The sequence below is a fragment of the Lemur catta genome, chromosome 7 (genome assembly GCF_020740605.2).
Source record: "Lemur catta isolate mLemCat1 chromosome 7, mLemCat1.pri, whole genome shotgun sequence".
Classification (NCBI taxonomy): domain Eukaryota; kingdom Metazoa; phylum Chordata; class Mammalia; order Primates; family Lemuridae; genus Lemur; species Lemur catta.
In genome coordinates, this window is record NC_059134.1 from 95,198,582 (window position 1) to 95,223,164 (window position 24,583).

General features: G+C 36.6%; 2 protein-coding genes across 2 annotated transcripts; one reads left to right on the forward strand and one right to left on the reverse strand.

Annotated features, from left to right (window-relative positions):
• Positions 1–936, reverse strand: LOC123641792 (olfactory receptor 4C15-like). Its single transcript, XM_045556729.1, has one exon. The coding sequence runs from the start codon at positions 934–936 to the stop codon at positions 1–3; it is 936 nt and encodes a 311-aa protein (XP_045412685.1).
• A 15,982-nt stretch (positions 937–16,918) lies between these two features.
• On the forward strand, positions 16,919–17,854 carry LOC123641793 (olfactory receptor 4C15-like). Its single transcript, XM_045556730.1, has one exon. The coding sequence runs from the start codon at positions 16,919–16,921 to the stop codon at positions 17,852–17,854; it is 936 nt and encodes a 311-aa protein (XP_045412686.1).
• The last annotated feature ends 6,729 nt before the right edge of the window (positions 17,855–24,583 follow it).

Here is a 24,583-nt window from a genome sequence, read left to right on the forward strand (position 1 = left end):
TTATTTTCCATCAGAAACCACCACCAATCTGTTCCATACTTTCCTCATGGCGTTTTTCACTTCCTTATTCCTGAAAGTATAAATCAAAGGATTGAGCAAGGGAGTCAGGATGGCATAAACTACTGCCACCATTTTGTCAGAGGAGAAAGTAGATGGAGGTCGTGCGTATACAAAGATGCACGGGACAAAGAACAAAACCACAACAGCAATGTGAGATCCACAGGTAGACAGAGCTTTTCTCCGTCCTTCAGAACTATGAGTTCTCAGAGAGAGCAAGATGACACTGTAGGAGACAAGCAACAAGGAGAAGATTATGATACAGATAAAGCCACTGTTGACGACCACAAAAAGGCCAAAAATGTGAGTGTCAGTGCAGGCAAGCTCCAGTAATGGATATAAGTCACACAAGAAGTGATCAATGACATTGGGACCACAGAAAGGCAACTGGAAAGTAAAGAGAATTTGTATTGTGGAATGTGAGAAGCCCCCTATCCAGGCTACTCCGATCAGAATTCCACAGAGCCTCCGGTTCACAATGGAAGAGTAATGCAAAGGTTTGCAAATGGCCACATACCGATCATAGGCCATGGCTGTGAGGACAATCACCTCTGCCCCAGCAAAGAAGTGTGAAACAAAAAGCTGTATCATGCAGCCTTCAAATGTGATGGTTTTCCTCTCAGAGAGGAAGTCCGCGATCATCTTTGGCATGAAGGTGGAGGAGTAGCATGCGTCTAGGAAGGACAGGAAAGCCAAGAAGAAGTACATAGGGGACCCCAGTAGTGCAGGGCTGCTGAGGATGGTTACTACAATTAGTGTGTTACTCCCGACTGTTGCAATGTAGACAAATGAAAATACAACAAATAATATTTTCTGAACATTTGGATTCTGTGAAAGGCCCAGGAGGACAAACTCAGTTACAAAGCTTTGGTTTTGCATAATTTTCAAGGAAAAGGTGACAGCTCCAACAGTGGTCAGCATGTAGAATCTGCAGTTATGATAAAGAAAAATTTGCTTCAGTTCAATTTGTAGTATTATACTCATCAACAAGTTTGAAGCATTCACATACAAAATTATCTGAATGCTTATGTCGTGACTGAGAACAGAAAACTCAAAATTAATGAAGGTACTAGGGAAAAGTCAGGCAGAATTGGGCTGGAGATAAATTATTGAATGGCTTAAAGAGCCAGAGTTTCAATATGGGGGAAGGAAAACATCCACATGTGGTAGAGAAGAGAAATAGTTTTCATCTCAAGTACCAGCATTGATCATTTACTAGTGGCTTCCTGGAGTGAATTATTAAGAAGGTTTCTGAAGCCACCTCCAAGTTATGAGGATAAGAGGACTGTAATTTATCGGCCATGCCTGCCATTAGCATGGAATGGTGGCAGGGTTAACCAGCAACCATCCTAATCTGGAGATTGCCTTATCTATCTAGAAGATGAAATAATGTGCTGTTTCAAAGCCACTTGAAAATTATGGTTACTCCTCAAATAATTTTCTTTGAATGTCTGAACTGTGTCGGGCCTTTAAATGTATTAATTCATTCTTCATCAAAGATAATGATCTGTGGAAAATACCAGGCTGTACACTTAATACATAACAAGTATGTACTAAGCGTTGAGTTTATTTTTAATCTGTCATTTGAAATGAGAAGTTTATAAAAATAATAATGCCAATACCAGAGTGTTGTCATGGTGACTAAGTGTAGTAAGGTGGGTCTCAGGACCCACTGCCTTAGAACACAGTCTGTGATAGGTTCTATTGTCCCTGTTTGATTGGTGGAAAACTCATGCTTAAAGAGGTTAAGTTCCAGCAAACAACAGATGCTTGATCTGGGGTTTGAACATAGAACCTCTTTCTCCAGCATTCACTGGATCAACAGGGGAAGGAGTGGGATTTTTCTTTTCAGCAAGAACTTCAGACCAGGGGTGATCTTTCTAAAAACACTTACAGATACAAATTGGCAGCCACGACATAGGCAAGGAAGAGAAACAAGGTGTTTAAAGACATAGTCTTGAGGGTTTATTAATTATTTGCCAATTGTTTACACAATATGGTCAGGTCTGATCAAGTATAACTAGTAAGGATATACATGTTTAAAATTTATTTGATACCATTGTAAAGCAGAGAGCTGTGTATATATTAATAGCTTGCCTGCTCATCTCCCAGGATTATAATGTGGAGCAAATTTGAAAATGTGAAAATGTTTCTTATGATAACATGCCCATATCAATTGTAGTTACTAGTAACTCAGTTAAAAAGCCATCCACCTTACCCACAGAAAGCTTTGGAATGAATCATCCAGGTAATTATTCAACTTTTGACTTCATTTTCCACGGGTAGACACAGCCTCACAGGATGATTGTATCCTCATCTATATGTGTAACTGAAATGCATCCATGAAATAGCACATATATATGTCTGTGTGTGTTAACATTTGTATATGTTTACATATATATGGTTGTTAAAAAATAGGTAAATAAAAGAAAAATGGGATTTATTGTGAGACTTACAAATAAGCTGATTTTTTATGAATGGCAATTTGAGTTAACCAAAAGAATCAAACATTAGTAAAACTAACAAATACACAATTGCGTATGTTAATATCTGTCCTTTGGCTTACTTTTTAAAAATTTTTATTTACTTTTATATATGTATTTATTTCAGCATATTATGTGGGTACAAATGTTTAGGTTATGTATATTGCCCTTGCCCCCCGACCCTGAGTCAGAGCTTCAAGCGTGTGCATCCTGCAGACAGTGCTCATCGCACTCATGTATGTATATACCATCCCCTCCTCCCCTCTCTCATCTGCCCAACACCTGCTGAATATTATTCCTGTATGTGCTCTTAGGTGTTGATCAGTGGAACCAATTTGATGGTGAGTACATGTAGTGCTTATTTTTCCATTCTTGGGATACTTCACTTAGTAGAATGGGTTCCAGCTCTATCCAGGAAAATATAAGAGGTGCTACATCACCATTGTTTCTTATAGCTTTGGCTTACTTTAAAACAACCATTTCCATTGTGTTTCCAAGGACATTCCTACCGGTGTCTGCATGATGAACCCCATATCCAGTTATAAATTGTTGCCAAGGAAACAAGAATTCAACCAAAGCCTAGAAGGTCATGGGATCAGTCAACACCCACCTATTACAAAGCAAAAACTATCAATATATGACCCAGCAGTGCTCAGCTTAGCCTTGGACCAAAGCAGGAATGACAATGAAGTGAACTGAGTAAGAACATCAGGTCCAGACTCATATAGACCTGGTTTCAAATCCAAGATCTGCTACTGGGGTGGAACATGTTACTGAAAATTCTTCAAATTCTGAAAGCCTCAGCTGTCACTTCTGTAAATGGTTATAAGAAGAATGTCTATTGATAGGGTTTTGTGATAATCAGATAAGGCAACACACACAAAAACACTGACACAGTAACAAGCTTGGAAGGTCATGATGAGTGGTGAGAACAAGCTCCCAGAGTCACTGACACAGAACAGAAATTATAACATCTTCAGTCTTAATTGGTACTTTACCATGACCAAGATGTTTTTACTCATCCTTTTTTTTAAGTTACAAATGTAATATATGTTGTTTGCTCAGTATCAGTACCGAAATGATATTTTTAATATGTATAATACTTTTAAACTTCCTTAGTAATTTGTGCATAAATTATTGTGCCTCTGAGACTCATGAGCATCCACTTGTATTTCAGATAGCTTCATTGTACAAAACCTAATGGGTGCAGAGCGCACAATCTGGGGGATGGACATGGTTCAAGCTCTGATTCAGGTGGGGCAAAGGCAATATATACAACCTAAACATTTGTACCCCTGCAATATGCTGAAATATAAAACAATAAAACCATCCTCATATAGCCATCTAATCTTTGACAAAGCAGAGAAAAACATACACTGGGGAAAAGATTCCTTATTCAATAAATGGTGTTGAGAAAACTGGATAGCCACATGTAGAAGAGTGAAATAGGATCTGCACCTTTCACCTCTCACAAAAATCAACTCATGGTGGATAATAGACTTAAACCTAAGGTGTGAAACTATAAGAATTCTAGAAGAAAATGTTGGAAAAACTCTTATAGACATTGGCCTAGGCAAAGAATTTATGAAAAAGACCCGAAAGGCAATCATAGTAACAAAAAAGATAAATAAATGGGATCTGATCAAATTAAAAAGCTTCTGCACAGCCAAGGAAACTATCACATGAGCAAGCAGACAACCTACAGAACGGGAGAAAATATTTGCATGTTACACATCTGATAAAGGGCTGATAACTAGAATCTATATAGAACTCAGGAAAAACAACAAGAAAAAAAATCAAACAACCCTATCAAAAGGTGGGCAAAGGCCATGAACAGAAACTTTTCAAAAGAAGATAGACTAATGGCTAATAAACATGAAAAAATGTTCAACATCTGTAATCATCAGGGAAATGCAAATCCAAACCACAGTGAGATATCACTCATCCTCAGTGAGAATGGCCTTTATCAAAAAGTCCCAAAACAATAAATGTTGGCATGGATGTGGAAAGATAGGAACACTCTTACATTGCTGGTGGGACTGCAAACTAGTACAACCTCTGTGGAAAGGAATATGGAGATACCTCAAAGAGCTACAAGTAGAACTACCATTTGATCCAGCAATCCCATTACTGGACATCTACCCCAAAGAACAAAAGACATCCTATATAAAAGACATCTGCACTAGAATGCTTATAGCAGCACAAATCACAATTGCAAAGATGTGGAAACAACCCAAGTGCCCATCAATACATGAATGGACTAATAAAATGTGGTATAGGTATACCATGGAGTTCTACTCAGCCACAAAAAAGAATGGTGATCTAACACCTCTTGTATTATCCTGCATAGAGCTGGAACCCATTCTAGTAAGGGAAGTATCCCAAGAATGGAAAAACAAGCACCACATGTACTCACCATAAAATTGCTATTAACTGATCAACATTTAAGTGCATATATAGTAATAGGATTCATCAGGTGTTGCGCAGATGGAGGGGTAGGAGGCGATGGGTATATACACACGTAATGGGTGCAGTGCACACTCTCTCGAGGTTGGACACACTTGAAGCTCTGACTTGGATGGGGCAAGGGCAGTATACATAATCTAAACATTTGCATCCCTGTAATATGCTGAAATAAAAACAATTAAAAGAATAAAATAAAAAACAAAACAAAACAAACCTAATTGGCTGAGTGGTGAAAAGGAAGAGGAGATTGATATTAATCAAATCATTATATAATTGTTAATCTCTCCACTTCCTTAATGCAGGGTTTTCTAAGAGCAATACCATTTTAGAATTAAAATATTCATTAGATATAAACAACCCCTTTCTTTTTTCAGATGAAAAATATATTTTAGGTTAGTATTAAAACTTTGAGGAAAAAAACCTTTGAAAATGGAGACTATAGTGTGCTCATGGTTTATGATCACAAGATTTATGATTTTAAATCAATTAAAAGGTAATTGTCTAAAAGGCACTATTTTGTCACAGATTGAATACTGGAACAGAAAAAGGACACAGATTGACAAATTAATGCAATGTGAATAAAATATGATATTTAGTTAACAGTAATATATCAATTTTCATTTAATAGTCTTGACAAACATACACATGGTAATGTAAGATGGTAATAGTAAGGGAAACTAAGTGAGTAGTACACAGGAACTCTCCATACTATCTTAGCAACTTTTCTGTTAATCTACAATTACTCCCAAGAAAAAGTTAATTAAATACAAAAGACAGTGTTCAATTTGCGCTAGTAAAACACTAGCAATCCCAGCTTCATCCTGCACTAGCCATGTGTCATTGAACAAACCACCATGCCTCAGCCTCCTCTACTGTAAAATAGATGGTCATGCTTGTTCAAGCTGCCTGACCCATGAAAGTAAATCAGACAATTATTATTAATGTGTTTTGCAAAGTAGAAATCAAATATTGATGTCGCATTATGTTTAAGCAGCATTTCCCTACAGACATAAAATGATTTGGAAAATTGAATCAGTCATAAGAATATGTGTGTTTTACATCATGCTATTTTTCAATTTTACCCATTCTAAAATTGTAATGAAACTACTTTGTCCATGTAATCCTTTTGAAAAAAATATTAGTAAATAATTTTGGAATCATCAACATGTTTGTGTTTTTTATACAAGGAACTCCAACTCTAAAAATTTATTTTGAAGGCGAAATGAAATGAGGAAGTTTTATAATGAAAGATTGTGCCGTGTCATTTACAATAGTGAAACTTGAGAAAAAAGTAAAATATTCAATGATAGAAGTTTATATAAATCAGGCTATTACAAATTAATATCACATGGTGCTTTAAACAAAACACTAAAAATAAGGGGATATAGAAGGTGAAGCATCTTTACAATACAAGCGAGAAAAACAGAATTAAAATTGTCATAACTCTGCTCATTTATACAGATATTTAAAATATAATTTTATAATCTAGAAGGAAACATAAAAATTATAGTGACTTTTTATTTGCAATGTATATATTATTATTATTGTTAGGATATTTAAAATTAAACAAGTTTAAAGCCCACAATGCCATATTTTTTTACCATCTAAACAGTTCAGAAAATGGAGGTGGGGTTTGGGGATAATTCATTTGCATAGATGGAACTAACATGCTAACATAACAAGGAATCTTACATTAAAATTATAAACTCTTGTATACTCTTCATAAATGGCCGTACCATGGGACCAGCTCTCCCTGCCCTTTATGTACTCATTTTGATATTGATGTTAAAATCAAATTGTGCTATGGTTAGCAGCTTATTCTGCCCATATTTCTCCAGAAGCTTCCATGGGCTTTCCTTTCCTGACAGCCACACCCTTAATATGCTGGGGCTGCAGCTCAGATTGCTTAGGTCCCGTTCACAGCATCTTTTAGAGCTGTGACCTTGGGAAGTTGACCTCCTCATGCTCACTGTCTACATTACCTACTATTTCCTTCCCATCAGGTTTTGTAACAAAACTAAATCTAGCATCATTCACTCCAAAAATAATGAAATTTCTGTTTCAATTTTCAAATATACATAACATTCAGAATGGTAAGAGCAATTAGTAGTAAGGTTTTCCTTAAAAGTAATGTTTTATAGTTACATTTCAAGCAGTAGATTTTAGATGAATTTTTCGTACCTATGTGGACATATCAGTCACATTTGCATGCTTTTTTCAAATAAATATTGTTATTACAAAGAAAAAGTATAAACTAAAATTTGTAAATACCCTCCCTGTTAAGTTTCTTAAATCCACCATAGTTTTGATCCTGGATTATTATTCAGCGATAAAAGATTTGTTCCATGCCTGTCAAGCAAAGCACATTCCTTTCCCTGGAAACCTGAGAAATATGTTCTTCTTCAATTTCAGAATTTCAGATCCTTTTCTCTCCCCTCAATGTTGCTCTATAAATTTTCATAAATCTCTCAAAGTTTATACTCTTACTGATTCTGGAATTTGGAAATAAAAACTTTCTCTGTTCCACTGGGGTCCTTCCTGACGGATGTGTGGACCTTCTTTTTTTCCATTGTGTCAGTGATTGAGCTCATTTTAAGGAACAGCCAAAGCCATGACAACTAGCACTAAAGCAATTTAAATTTTCCTGAATAATGCTGAGGCAGGGACATAATGCTATTTGTGACATCAAATGTGCTTAGGGAAAATGAAGTGGACATATTTAAAATCAGAAGACTACACTCTGTGATGAGAGTCATGATTTCTTACACTTAATGTCCTTCCCTGTGCTATTTGTTAGGGTGTCATTGTGGAAACAGTAAATGCTGTATTCTTTTATTTTTTTATTTCAGAGCATTACCAGGGTACAAACATTTTGGTTATAAGACACTTACACTTAAACGTTTACAGCAGCAGAATTCACAATCTCAAAGATGTGGAAATAACCCAAATGCCCACCAATACATGAGTGGATTAATAAAATGTGGTATATGTATACTGCACAGTACTCCCCAGTCATAAAAAAAAAAAATACTGAACTAATACTTTTTTACTAACCTGAATGGAACTGGAGACCACTCTGCTGTATTCTATATCAATAACTCTGTAAATGGCAGCACTTGAACTTACCATGTTACATCAGTGTTTAAGTAGCCTCAGAAAATTCTTCTTTTTAATCTGAAACATCAGGATGGGGAGAGCAACAGAGGATAAATGATAAATGATAATATTTCAGCAAGAACAAATAAAATGCTATTGGGGAAGAAGGACAAAAATACGCACTTGTTGCATTTCTAAGTTATTCAGATTTAACTTGAATATGAAAGGCTGAAGATAGATCTGAAGATATGATAGGTCTAATTTCATTAGACTTGAAGTAATTAGGAGCTCCTACCACCCTCCCCCATTAAGCAAACAAGAATTTGCATTCTAACAGCTGTTGTTCATTGGACACCTTATGTATCAAGTGCTGTTCTATGGACTCCACATGTATTATTTTATTTGTTTCCACATCCTTTCAGCTTGGTAATGTTATTATCCTCCTTAAGTATGAGCAGTCTAAGATCCAGAAAGGTTATGTAACTAGCCCAAGTGTGCACAGTTCTTAAGTGATAGGCTCATGGATTGCATTACACTTTATAGCCAGATTACAATACCCACACTTTGAAGCAGTACATCACAATTTGTAATCCTCTCTGAAAATGCAAAAATGTGAATTATAAATCTCATTTATCAGTTCATTGAAAATTCTGATGATAGTAATCTACTATTCTCCGTGGAGAAAAATGCATTTGGTGGCTGGACGAAATGTGAAGGTTGTTTCAAACCCTTCTTTCTACATCAAAGAGAGACAGGAAGAGCATCTCTGCCAGAGGAAGTAGAGAATGTCCCTTGCTGCTTACCAAGTGCCATCTTCTACATGGTTCAAGGAAAAATAAACAAACAAAAATTTCATCCTTGGTTTCCCATTGCAATTTAAAGACGTTTCCCTGAGAGGTCATGAGTCTGTAGAATTGCTTCTCAGCTTTCCCCAGGGTTCGAAATTTCCCATGAGTAAGATTTGCCAATCACAATTTTATGTGAATTCACTTGCTGAAGGGTTTGGAAAACTTTTATGTCTCTAATGAATTAGAGGCTTTTGTTCTTTTTTAAGTTCTCCTTGGTTTCTTTTTCAAGATGCTTTCATTTTCCTTCATGTTTAGAAAAAGGACACTGTGTATACTGTGATGGAATATGCAGTGTCTCTGCAGAATCAGGGCAATTGTACTTACTAAATAAAAGAGCTGAGTTCTGGGATAAGACAGCATCAATCCATAAGGACAACGTACATTGTTTTGGGACTAGGGTAGCAGTGAGTGCTTATTGAAGGATAACATTTTATGTGTAAGTATGCAAAGATTCAGAGGGTCATCGAAATTTTATCTTTTCCTCTCAGAAACTGATTTTGAGATTCCAAGACTTTAAAACTAAAAGCACCATTTGTAGAGATTAAAGGATTTTTTCTCTATTTTATTTGAAAAGAAGATGTGTCATGTCTGTTTAAGAAACAATGTAGCATTGAGACTGAAACCTGAAGGACAACTTGAACTTAGCTCATCAGGCCCAGGAACCACACCAAACAATTTGTTGCTTTTTGCAGTCTCCAAGTATTTTACCCTATGTATTTATATGTCTATTTACAACCCATAGAAAAATGCAAAATTGTAGTGAGTTAAGGCCCAGAAACGCTATCACTTTAATTGTCTGTGGAATTTAGACAAAAGCATTATTTTGTTTTAATTGAAATATGTGTTTCCTGACACAGAAGAATCACCTTATATGGACAACAGTCCTAGTCAGGGTGCTATTTTAGAAATATCACTCAGCAACACACACGACCAATTCATTATGGGACTCTGGTTCTGACTTGAAGCCACAGTTAGCATCTTCTACTTCATTCTATCCCTTTCTTAGCTTATTATGTGTTTCTGTTAAAAGACACCTGTACTTGTATGTTTATAGCAGCAAAATTCACAATTGCGAAGATGTGGAAATAACCCAAAAGCCCATCAGTACATGAGTGGATTAATAAAATGTGGTATATGTAGACCATGGAGTACTACTCAGCCATAAAAAATGATGAACTATTACTTCTTGTATAAACTTGGATGGAACTGTAGTCCATTCTTCTAAGTGAAGTATCACAAGAATGGAAAAAACAAACAGCACATGTACTTACCATTAAATTGGAACTGGTAGATGAACACTTATGTGCACATATGGAAATAACATTCATCAGTAAAAAAGCAGAAGGGAGGAAGGGGGAGGGGATGGGTAGATTCACACCTAACCTGTACAATGCACACTATCTGGGGGATGGGCACTCTTATAACTTTGACTGAAATGGTACAAAAGCAATTTATGTAACCCAAACGTTTGTACCCCCATAATATTCTGAAATACAAAAAGAAAAAAATAATAAAAATAAAAGAAATGCAAAAAAAGACAAAGTAGGGCAGATAGTATAAGAAATATTATTTTTGCACCATTATGAAAAAAATAGACTAAATTGTTTTTAAAGTTTATATCAGAAAAGAGAAAGAGACAGAGAGAGCCAGCCACTGGCAAGGAGAAGAAACAAACCGGAGCCTTAAGAAATGTTCTGATATCCACTGGATCTAGTCATCTATCTTTATGCTTCTCACATTCTCTAATTACCGAAGGCCGGTATTCAACACAGACACACATCCATGTACATTTTAAAATTGGCTTATCAATTTATGTGAAAAATGTTTTGTCATTGGGGCGGAAGGGATGTCTAGGTACTAATTCATCACAAAATTATTATCTCTAAATTAAGACCTCTGCTGGGGTGTGCAGAGTCAGCCTAATATTTTTTACTGTAGGTCTATTTACATGATTATTTTGATGTAAAAAAATAAATGATTTGACTGAAGAGTAATGAGTCAGCGTCAGATGCAGTGATTTACTGATGGAGATTTAGAACCGTGAGCAGAAAGGAGGCATTTAGCTATTTGTATGGTCTCCAATCAGAGCACATGGAGATTCTTCTGGTGTCCAGGCATCTGTCTTTCTATTCAGGTCCAGGAACTCTGTCTTGTTGTTCTCTTCAGATCCTGCTTATGTTGAAATTATGACTCTGCAATTCCTTAGTACTATTTATTTAACTCTATTTTACTTCATTACTCATAATGCTTTATTTTTTATTGAGATTCCCATGAATACTGGCTTCCAATGAGTCTCTCAAAGATACTCTCTTAATAATGATCACAGACACAAATCTGATGAACAAAGTATACAGGAAAATGTGAATAATTCTTTCCTTGTTCATGTCTAACCTCTGTTCCACACCAGTACTAGGAGGAGGACAGATGAAAGACCAGACTGAGGATAAAGAAAAGTGGTTCGACTCATGCAAGGCACGTCCCTTGTCACAGATGGCTTAAGACCAACACAGGAACACAAAGTGTTACCATATCCAATTTCACATAAATTGATAAGCCAGTATAAAATTTGCATGGATGTGTTCTTATGTTCAATAGCAGCCTGTGGTATTAGAGAATGTGAGAAGCACAGAGATGGAAGAGAAGATCCACAGGATATCAGAAGATTTCTTAAGGCTCTGGTTTGTGAAAATTTTGTCAAGGGCCGAATAATAAAGAATTCCAAGGAACAGAAGAACTTGACGAGAAATTGAGCCATGTATCTTTGAAAACTTAGTATAAATTTTGTTATTTAATAAATGATGAAGTCAGAATTTTAAATCAATATGAGGAGTAGAGTATTGAATAAATTCTGGAAGGGCAAATTACTCTCCTCCCCTACATGTCGTTTCTTAGCCTCGGCTGTGGCTCCCTGTTTCTGTCTTGCTCTTTTCTGATTTAAACTTTAAAAATAATTGACCCTATTTTTTAAATAAGTGTGCATAAATAATATTTCTTGTATTATCTGCCCCACTTCATCTTTACAGTCTAATTTTTATGTTATTCCACTGTGTTCCTCTAACAGAAAGTAACAATAAAGGATGGAGCATAGAAGGGCGTGGAATAAAGTGGGAGATGCTAACTGTGGCCTGGAGTGAGAAGCAGGTTCCAGAAGGGATTGGGGAAGTCTTGTTGCCGAGCGATATTTATAAAATATCACCCTGACTAGGACCGTGGTTCCTATCAGGTGCTTCTTCTGTGTCAGGACACACATATAACATTTCAATTAAAAGAAAATAACACTTCTCTCTTAACAATTGAATTGATCGTGCTTCTGGGCCTTGACTCACTCCATTTTGCATTGTCCTGTGGGATGGGAATAGACATATAAATAGGTAGAATAAAATATTTAAAGACTGTGTAAGTAAAACAAATTGCTATGGTCCCTGGATCTGATGAGCTAAGTTCAAGTTGTCCCTCAAACTTCAGTCTCAACGCTACATTTTTCTCAGAGTAAACAGACGTGATCTATCTTCTTCTCAAATAAAATAAAAAGTCAAGAATTCCTTTAAACTCTAGAAATTGTGCTCTTAGTTTTGAAGTCTTGGAATCTGAAGATCAGTTTTTGACAGATAAAATAAAATTTTGATTAACCTATGATCTTTGCATAGTTATACATAAAATGTTATTGTTTAATAAGTGCTCATTGCTACCCTAGTCCCAAAACAATACATGTTGTCCTTATGAATTGATGCTGTCTTATGCCTGAACTCAGCCCTTTTATTTAGTAAGTACACAGGGAGTTTTCCCTAATTCTGCAAAGAGACACTACACATTCTATCACAGTATACATAGTGTTTTATTCCTGAACATGAAGGAAAATGAAAGCATCTTCAAATAGAAACCCAGGAGAAGTTAAAAAAAAGAAAAAAAGACACACATCTCTAATTGATCAGAGACATAAAGGTCTTTCAAACACTTGAGCAAGTCAAGCTACATAAAATTGTGCTTGGAATACCATACTCATGGGAAATTTCCAAACCCTGAGGGAAGCTGAGAAGGAATTCTACAGGCTCATGACCTCTCAGGGAAATGTCTTTAAATTGCAATTGGAAAACAAGGAGGAAAGTTCTGCTATTTAGAAGATGCAATTAGTAAGCAGTAGGGGACATTCTCTACCTTGTCTGCCAGATATACTCTTCCGGTCTCAGATGTAGAAGGAAGGGTTGGCAACAACTTTCACGGTTTGGCCAGCCCCTGAATGGACTTTTCTCCATGGAGATTGGGAGATTACTATCTCCAGAATTTTCAAGGAACTGATAAATGGTGAGATTTATAATTCACATTTTTGCATTTTCAGAGAGGATTTTAAATTGTGATGCAGTGCTTCCAAGTGTGGGTGCTGTGGTCAGGCTATAAAGTTTAATGCAGTGCATGAGCCTATCACTTCAGAACTGTGGACACTTGGGCTAGTTACACAACCTTTCTGGCTCTTAGACTCCTCACACTTAATGAGGATTATAATATTACCAAGCTGAAAGGATTGGAAACAAATAAATAATACATGTGGAGTCGATAGAACAGCACTTGACACATAACAAGTGTCCAATAAACAGCAGCTGGTAGGATGCAAAATGTTGTTTGCTTATTGGGGGAGGAGGGTGGGAGCACCTAATTACTTCAAGTCTAATGTAAATAGACCTATCTTCAGCCTTGCATGTTCAAGTTAAACCTGAATAACTTACAAATACAACAAGTGCATATTTTTTGTCCTTGCTCTCCAATAGCATTTTACTTGTTCTTTCCAAAATATTGTCATTTATCCTCTGATACTCTCCCCATCCTGATGTTTTAGATTGAGAAGCAGAATTTTCTGAGGCTGTTTAAAGAACAATGATGTAACATGGTAAGTTCAAGTGCTGCCATTTACAGAGTTATTGATATAAAATACAGCAGAGTGTCCTCCAGTTCCATCCAGGTATAGTGCCTTGTTCAATGACACATGGCCAGAGCATGATGAAGCTGGGATTACTAGCTTTTTACTAGCACAAATTGAACAACTTCTTTCGTTTTTAACTAACTTTTTCTTGAGAGTAACTTTAGATTAACAGGAAACTTGCTAGGATAGTATGGAGAGTTTCTGTATACTACTCAGTTTCTCTTACTATTGCCATCTTGTATTACCATGGGTATGTTTGTCAAGACTGTTAAATGAACATTGGTATATTACTGTTAACTAAATATCAGATTTTATTAACATTTCACTAATTTCCCAATACTGTTCTTTTTCCATTCCAGGATTCAATCCAAGACAACCTATTTCATTTAGGGCAATTATCTTTTAAATGATTTAAAATCCTAAATCTTGTGATCATAAACCATGAGGACACTACAGTCTCCATTTTTAAAGTTTTAACACTAATTTAAAAAATCCCTTTCATCTGAAAAAAAACAAGGGATTGTTTTGTTTATATCTAATGAATATATTAATTCTAAATGGTATTGCTCTTAGAACAACCTGGATAAAGGAATTGGAACAATTAAGAAGTATTTAATTATTTGATTATTATAGATCCTTGTCTTCCTTTCCACCACCCACCCAATTAGGTTTTGTACAATGAAGCTGTCTGAAATACAAGTGGATGCTACTGAGTCTCAGAACCACAGTAATTTATTCAGGAATTACTAAGGATGTTTAAAAATGTTGTACATATTAAAAATATCATTTAATTACTGACACTGACCAAACAAAATATATTACATTTGTAACTTAAAAAAAAGAATAAGTAAAAACCGTCTTGGTCATGGTGAAGTACGAATTAAGACTGAAGACATTATAACTTCTGTTCTGTGTCAATGACTTGTTCTCACCACTCATCATGACCTTCCGTGCTTGTTACTGCATCAATGTTTTTGTGTGTGTTGCCTTATCTGATTCTCAGAAGAACCCTATCAATAGAAATCTTTCTTGTACCCATTTACGGAGGTGGCAGCTGAGGCTTTGAAAATTTGAAGAATTTTCAGTAACATGCTCCACCCCAGGAGAAGATCCTGGATTTGAACCCAGGTATATATGAGTCTGGAGCTGAGGTTCTTACTCATTTCACTCCATTGTCTTTCCTGCTTTGGTCCAAGGCTAAGCTGAGCTCTCCTGGGTCATATATTGATATTTTTTGCTTTGTAATAAGTGGGTGTTGACTGATTCAATGACCTTACTGGCTTTGGTTGAACTATTGTTTTCTTGGCAATAACTTATAACTGGATATGGGGTTCATCATGCAGACAGCAGCAAGAATGACCCTAGAAACATAATGGAAGTGGTTGTTTTAAAGCCAAAAGAGAGATATTAACATATATAATTGTGTATTTGTTAGTTTTATTAACATTTGATTGTTTCTGTTAACTCCAAGTGACATTCATAAAAATCAGCTTGTTTACAAGTCTCACAATAAATCCCATTTTTTTATTCACCTATTTTTTAACTAACATATATGTATACATATACAAATATTAACACCTGCAGACATATGTATGTGCTATTTGCCTGATGCATTTCAGTTATACATACAGATGAGGATACAGTCGTCCTGTGAAGCTGTACCTACATGTAGAAAATGAAGTCAAAAGTTGGATAATATCGAGATGACTGATTCCTTCTGTGGGTAATGTGGATGGCTTTGTAACTGAGTTAGTAGTAACTACAAGTGATAAGGGCTTGTTATCATTAGCAACATTTTCACATTTTCAAATTTACCCCTCATTATAGGCCTGATGAGCAGGTAAGCTATTAATATATACACACTTCTCTGCTTTACGACAATATCAAATAAATTTGAAACATTTATATTCTTAGTAGTTATACTTGATCAGACCTGACCACATTGTGTAAATAATTGGCAAATAGTTAAAAGCCTCAAGACTCTGTCTTATAAGCAACTTGTTTCTCTTCCTTGCCTATGTGGTGGCTGCCAATTTTTACTTGTAAGTGTTTGTAGAAAGGTAACCTCTGCTCTGAAGTTCTTGCTGAAAAGAAAAATCCCACTGCTTTCCCTCTTGATCCAGTGGGTGTTGGAGTCAGAGGTTCTGTGTTCAAATCCCAGATTAAGCATCTGTTGTGTGCTTCAACTTAGCCTCTTTAATCATGAATTTCCCACCAATCAAACAGGGACAATAGGACTATCACAGACTGTGTTCTAGGCAGTGGGTCTTGAGACCCACCTTACTTCACATAGTCACCATGACAACACTCTGGTATTGGCATTATTATTTTTAAAAACTTCTCATTTCAAATGACAGATTAAAAAAAAGTCAATACTTAGTGTGTACTTGTTATGTATTAAGTTTATATCTAGGAAATTTGAATCGATCATTCTATTATAAAAAATGACTAAATTCATTTAAAGGCCCAATACAGTTCAGACTTTCAAAGAAATATATGAGGAGTAGCTGTGATTTTCAAGTGGCTTTTAAACTACATGTTATTTCTTCTTCTATTTGTAGGTGAGGCAGTCTTCAGGTTAGGATGTCATGCTGGTCACCCCTGCTCCCATTCCATGCCAATGGCAGGCATCACTAATAAATTACAGTCCTCCTTTCCTCATAACTTGGAGGTTGCTTCAGAATGCTTCTCAACAATTCACTCCAGGAAGCCACCAGTTAATGTCAAAGCTGGCACTTGAGGTGAAAACTATTTCTCTTCTCTACCACATGTAGATGCTTCCCCTCCTCCATATTGAAACTTGGCCTTTTTTAAGGCATTTGATAATTTTTCTCCAACCCAATTGTGCCTGATGTTTCAAAACTACATTCAATTATTCCTAATTTTGTGTTCTCAGTGACAACAGAAGCACTTAAGATAATTTTGTACATGGATGAGCCAACTTATGAATGACTATAATACTATAAATTGAACTGAAGCGAATTTTTCTTTATCATAGCTGCAGATGCTACATGATAGTAACCATTGGAGGTGTCACCTTTTCCTTGGAAAGCATGCAAAACCAAAGCTTTGTAACTGAGTTCATCCTCCTGGGGCTTTCAGAGAATCCAAAAATTCAGAAAATATTATTTGTTGTATTTTTGTTTCTGTACATTGCAATACTTGGGGGCAATACACTAATTGTAGTAACCATCCTCAGCAGCCCTGCACTACTGGGGTCCCCCATGTACTTCTTCTTGGCTTTCCTGTCCTTCCTAGATGCATGCTTCTCCTCCGTCTTTACCCCAAAGATGATCGTGGACTCCCTCTATGAGAACAAAACCATCTCCTTTCAAGGCTGCATGATACAGCTTTTTGCTGAACACTTCTTTAGTGGGACAGAGTTGATTGTCCTCACAGCCATGGCCTATGATCGGTATGTGGCCATTTGCAAGCCTTTGCATTACTCTTCCATCATGAACCAAAGGTTCTGTGGCATTCTGATGAAGGTAGCCTGGGCAGGGGGTTTCTTGCATTCCATAATACAAATACTCTTTATCTTCCAATTGCCTTTCTGTGGTCCCAATGTCATTGATCACTTCTTGTGTGACTTATATCCATTACTGGAGCTTGCCTGCACCGACACTCACATCTTTGGCTTTTTTGTGGTGGCCAACAGTGGGTTTTTCTGCATCATAATATTCTCCTGGTTGCTTGTCTCCTATGGTGTCATCTTGTTCTCTCTGAGAACTCATAGTTCCGAAGGGCGGAGAAAAGCTCTCTCTACGTGTGGCTCTCACATTACTGTTGTGATTTTGTTCTTTGTCCCGTGCATATTGGTATACTCACGACCTCCATCTACTTTCTCCTCTGACAAAATGGTGGCAATAATTTACACCATCCTAGCTCCCTTTCTCAATCCTCTGATTTATACTTTCAGGAATAAGGAGGTAAAAAATGCCATGAGGAAAGTATGGAAGAGATTGGTGGTGGTTTCTGATGGAAAATAAAATATGAAACTTTTTTTTATCAAGTCAAGTTTAAGACTAAAAAAGTCAAAAATTATTCTTGGAGAAAAAATTTAAGGAATATACTTTGTATAGAAAGAGGCAGCATAATGTTATACCAAAAGCATTAAAGTGGGTCAGAAAATGATGTTTTCACCCTCTGATTCTCATCAACTCTGAGCTGCCAGCCCAGTATCACATATGTAAATTAAAAGGAGTTGAATTTTATATTTAATTGGAATCTAATAGTAAAAAAAGAATGATAAGATAAATTACCTCATCAGACTGCTTGTCATTCACTTCATGCATTGAAAAACCTTTTTGGAAGGAAGACAACGATATGTCAAAAATTAGGGACAGAAATTTGCCGAAACTATGCCAATTGAAAAGAAGGTTATGTTGGGACACTGATATTAGTATCTTTGTGGAAAAGAACAGCCAAGACTGAGGTAGAACACAGACCAGAGCATTCACAGAACCTCAACTATATGTGTTTCTGTTTCACATGACTCCATCATTTAATGTGGGTCCACTACCAACCGTTATAGAATTTGAGTCACTTGGTGAATTTCTTGAGAAACAAAATGTGATTGGCCCAGTCATGATTACAGATGAGTTCCTCTTGTGTAGGGTAACCACACTCTACCAACTAGCTACGGGATAGAGAGAGGGAGCAGATTGCACAAGGGAGTCAGCAGTGGTTATCTCTTATTCAAGTACAATCTAAGGGAACACTTCAGAGACCACATTACTAGCAAACCAGTACTAAAGCTGTAGATGTAGTGAGCTGACTTCGCCCCTACAGAGGAATAGAAACCAGAGGCACCAGAGAACAAAAAGAGAATTTCAAAAGAGGATTACTTTTCATTTTATTTGATGATTAGAATTTTCTTGACTTTGTCTACCCAATGAAAATAATTGTATTTGAATAATTATCAATGAAGAGTTCATTCAAGTGTAGACACATCTTATAGTCATTCCTGTACTTAAGGTTCGTGAGTCTCAGGTTTCCATGTGTCTTCTATAATAAAATTATTTGCAGCAAAACTTTTACATTTCTCCTATCACTTCAAGACTAATAAAATGTCTATTAATCGAGTATTATAGACGAAGGCACTGAGTGATATTTTTCTTTTTCCCTTAATAGTCCATGACAGTCCCAAGGGAGAAGAGTGTATGATATTAGTTTTCTTTCTCAGAGTAGATATGGCAGAGTACAGGCAAGATTTCAGTGATCTTGATGGGGAAGTCCATGAGGGATTAAGATTAGAGTGTAAAACATTATCGGAATAACTGTGTGTACTGCAGCAGACCAAGTGTGCAACAAGGGCTTGGACATGCTGGGGAACTTTTCCTGCTTCCTTCCCCGGCTTGTCCATCATCTGTCTGTCATCGTAGAAAGGGCAGCTTCTTAATGTCTTTTTCCCTTCACGTAGAGGTTCTTATTGTTAAATAGTTTCTTTATCCCTAAGAACTAGCTAGAGATTGATGATTTGGTATCATTGGCTCAACTGATTTATAAATCTGTGAATTGAAAATTTGGTATACTATAAAATAAAATCTGGCCAGATTGTTGTGAACAACACAGATTCATGCCTGACCCATGAAACACTAAAATTCAAACAGATTTTAATTATTTGATCTCCCAGCTTCTCATTGTGGTCTCTGGTAATAATATATAACGAAAAAAGAAAAAAGTATATTGAGCATATGAAAATGCAAATACTGAAAGACATGTAGCTAGCCTTTTTCATTCCAAGTTCATGAGCAGAATTTTGCAAAATTCTCCCCAAAACAGTTATTGCTTTAGCTTTCCATTTTATTTTTTTGTTGTTGTTGAGTTGACCTAGTCATGATGAAATTCATTCTAATAAGTTAAGTGGGTCCATGATCTTAAGATTTTATTTTCAGTTTACAGGGAAAATAAACTTGGGGAACACAGAGGGCAACATTTTCGATTTTCCCCTGTGTGTTACACATATCCCTTCTATTTATGTTCAATAGAAAAAAATTTAGTGACAGAGCTACACCTGGATGCAGGGGGTGCTGAGTGAAGTAGGCTGTACTTGGTTGGTCATGACAAGTACCCATCTCTTACTGCACAGGAGAGGAGAATGGGTTTTACTGAATAATTATCAGCCCCATCACAGGCACCCAACATCAGGAATAGCCAAAGAAAAATTTTTCACTGAAAATAAATTAAATTTGACATTTATTGGCAACATATTATTGCCAAGTACTATTCTAAGTAGCAGTAAAAAAAATTCTATATTCATAGCTAAGAGTATGGTGGATTATGCTCTTCCAAAACATTCCATGGCAAGACCAGAAGATTTGTGAGTTCCCTGAATTTGAAGATATTGCATGAATTTTTCTCCAACTAGGGATTGCCATATTTTAAGAGAAGGTTTATGTTTTGAATCCCTCCAGCACTATAACTTTCCTGTGTTCATCGTAAATCTCATCCCCCTCCACACACCCCAAATCTGCTTTCATTAGATGCTCGGGATCTCAGGTCAATACTAAGCAGAATCCTCTACCATTCCAATCTCTTACGTGAACATATCTTTTCTTTTAGTGCTTTCCTCTTTCTCCTCTCCAAGTTTCCACTTAAGTGAGGCATGTTTCTTTTCCCACAGTTCTCATGCTGACGGCCTGCAGAAGAGACTTCGTTCTGGTTGCTTCTCACTGCTACTTCCACCTCATACAGCATCAATGTTCATCAGAAATATTGGCGCATAGGTTTCTTTTTTTGTTGTGTCTTTACTTTTGGTATCAGGGTTATACATGTCTCATAGAATGAGTTTGGGAGGATCCCCTCCTACTCAACATTTTGGAATAGTTTAAGTAGGATTGGTATTAATTCTTCTTGGAATGCCTGGGAGAATTCAGCAGTGAAGACATAGGGTCCTGGGTATTTCTTTTGGTAGACTTTTTATTACTGCTTCTATCTTGTTATTTCTTATTGGTTTATTTAGGTTTTAATTTCTTTCTGGTTCACTCTTGGTAGTTTGTATGTGTCTAGGAATTTATCCATTTGTGCTAGGTTTTGTAATTTATTAACATATAGTTGTTCATAGTACTCTCTAATGATCCTTTGTATTTTTGGATTTTGCAGTATGAGTTGTAATATCAACTGATGAAGACAATATTAAATCAGTAGGATAGACTAGAATATTGGATAAGTTCTGGAAAGGAAAATTCCTATCTCACATCTGCCATTTCTTCTCCTTGGCTGTGGCTCCCTCTGTCTCTGTCTTTTTCTTTTCTGATTTAAACTTTAAAAATTATGTACCCTATTTTTCATAACTATGAAAAAACAATGTTTCTTATAGTGTCTACCCTACTCCATTTATACAATCTTATTTTTATATTAATCCACCCCGTGCCTCTAAGAGAAACAAGTAATAAAGGATTAAGCAAAGCAGGGAATGGAATGAAACAGAAGATGCTAACTGTGGCTTGGAGTGAGAACAAGCGTTCCAGAATGAATTGGTCAAGTCTGTTGTTGAGTGATAGTTATAAAATCTAGTAGCAAATGAGATGCAAACACCATACTTTTGTGAAGATCATTAAGAAAAGTCTTTCTCTGCTTCCTCATAGAGTTTCGGAAAAGAATGGCCCAGAACTCCTGTCCCATAATCTTGCCATGAGTGGAGACAGCCTGATGAAAGTGGAGCCAACACCAAAGGAAGCTGAGCCATCAGACATGCAAAAGAATATTGTATGGTATCTTAGAGATCACTGTTTCCTGGAATATAGCTTGAGCTTGAAAGCCTACCCAAGTAGAATGAGATCTCTTCTTAGGGAAATGATAATGAGTTATATTGTCTTCACACTCTTAACAGATTTTTTTGGTATCTCAGTGAATAAATGAACTTCCAGAACTGTAAGTCTTAGGTGGACCTGATACCTTCTGAGGGCAGACTCCTCAGGTATTTTCACCTTTAAGAAATTCCTTAAAGTGAAGGGATCAAAAAGATTGCTTCATGAAAGATACATTTACCTTCATCCTATTTCATAATTTAAACCCCCAAATGATTAATTTGATGATGTAGAGATATTTATAGGCATATTTCACATTTGTTTAGCATGTAATTTTTTGAGATCATGAACTATGCTGAAGTGAAAGCACTGATGCCTTCTTTTTTAATTTTTTATTTAATTTTTATTTAATTTTATTTTTTTCTCTATTAGAATATAAGTTTTATTACATTAAGTTTATTTATTTATTTATTTATTTATTTATTTATTATTTCAGCTCATTATGGGGGTACAAAAGTTCAGGTTATATATATTGCCCATGCCCTCCCATCCCCCCGAGTCTGAGCTTCAAGTGTGTCCATTCCCTAGACAGTGCACATCGCACTCATCATGTAGGTATGCAACCATCCCCTCCCCCTCCCCCATCCCCCCAGTCAGAACTTCAAGCGTGTCCATTCCCCAGACAGTGCACATTGCACTCATCAAGCAGGTATACACCCATCCCTTTCCCCCAGCCCCCACCTCTGTCCGATACCTAATTGGTGTTATTCCCAAATGTGCACTTAGGTGATGATCAGGGAAACCATTTTGCTGGTGAGTACATGTGGTGCTTATTTTTGCATTCTTGGGATACTTCACTTAATAGAATGGGTTCCAACTCTCTCCAGGAGAACCAAAGAGATGCCATATCACCGTTATTTCTTATAGCTGAGTAATATTCCATGGTATACATATACCATATTTTGCTAATCCATTCATGAATTGATGGGCATTTGGGTTGTTTCCACATCTTTGCAATTGTGAATTGTGCTGCGCTAAACATTCGGGTGCAGGTGTCTTTTTTATAGAATGATTTTTGTTCTTCTGGGTAGATGCCCAATAGTGGGATTGCTGGATCGAATGGTAGGTCTACTTGAATCTGTTTAAGGTATCTCTATATTGTTTTCCACAGGGGTTGCACTAGTTTACAGTCCCACCAGCAGTGTATGAGTGTTCCTGTCTCTCCACATCCACGCCAACATGTATTGTTTTGGGACTTTTTGATAAAGGCCATTCTCACTGAAGTTAAATGATATCACATTGTGGTTTTGATTTGCATTTCCCTGATGATTACAGATGTTGAGCATTTTTTCATATGTTTGTTAGCCATTTTTATATCTTCTTTTGAAAAATTTCTATTCATGTCCTTTGCCCACTTTTTGATAGGGTTGTTCGATTTTTTCTTACTGATGCCTTCTTTAGATCAGCTTGGCTTATAGATTCTTTGAAACTCCAGCCCCTTACTCTGGCACAGGACGTGGGGAGGGAAAGTGTATTCCTGGAGATATATGGCAAACTGTGATCAATATCTCCTTTCAACATTGTGTCTTAGTCTCTGAGGCTGATGCAATACTTTAATTATTCAGAGTGTTTCTTGCCCAAACCACTTCCATGCTAGCAGGCACTGTAGTTTCTATTACCCAGTGATAACTTCTTCTAGCTGCCAAAGGTTTTTTGGCAAGAAGCCTAACAGCTGAATCCTACTGTTGAGCTACCAAAACATGGCCCTTATTAGCAGGTCTCAAAATCCCCAACAAAATGAGTGATGCTATAACTTATTACATCATCCACTTTCATAGTGTTTCTGTCCCCAGTGCCCTGCCCAGTCAAGAACTGTGACTGAGGCCTCGTGCCTTTCTCCTATCTATGAATTCATGCCAACTGTGTCTTTGCACAGAGGATCTCCCTGAGATCTCTCTTCTCCCCTTCCTGTCACGCAGAGCAGGGGCACAGCTACATCCTCACTCAAAACTGTGTGTTACTTTTAAAAAGAGATGCTCTGAAATTCACCAGAAATTATTGATCATCTTAGACTCCATCACGGAAAGACTGAAGAGCCAAATGCTTCCATCTTCATTTCTGACATCTCTGCCCTTCAGGGATGTGACTGCATAGATTATTATCATGCCTAATCTTCATAATGACACTATTACAAATTAGTCATGTAAATCAGATTTATCGTCAATATATATTCACTCGCAAATATTGGTGAATGTTCCAGATGTGACTTGGAAAGACTATCTCCTTATTTGGTTTTTTTTTTTTCATGTTGTGTTGTTTTTTTTTTTTTTGCATGTCAAACATTAACTGACATTCTCATAGTGTAAATAGCTATAATAATAAATTCCTGTGCAAAAGTGAACACAGATATGACGGCCACAGCTGCAAGTGAAAGAAAATCACTTCAGTAACTAGCATGAATAGTGTTACAAAGCAAATCGAAATTGTGCAAGTTTTTCCTTCCTTTGCTTTTTTTAAACATATTACCTCATTGCTGATGAGTGAAATCCTTTCTTATCTCTTGTCTCAAACAAATGCAACAGTGAAAGGGAAGCTTAGTATAATTAGGTCCATTTTGCTTCTGACCTCAGGTTAAAAGCTTCCGCTTAGCTCTGCACATAGGCTAAAGGAAAGGTGACAACCCTCCTTTTGTGAAAAGTAACCCCCAGTGTGGTAAGGAAAGCATCATATGAGTAACAACACTATATGAAAGAGTTGTATCCTGACCTTCATCCTCCAAAGTTTACTGACCAAGAGCAAAGGAGTTTTACAACCTCCTCACGCCCTCACTGTTGCACAGGTGTCTGCAGTTCTCCATTACCACTCGCAGCCCAACCCACCTCTTCCCCTGTCCTTAAAGTAAAAAGGAGCCTAAAGTTCATACTAACTTAAGATGGTTCTTGGTTCGTTAGTCTACCATCTTCTTGG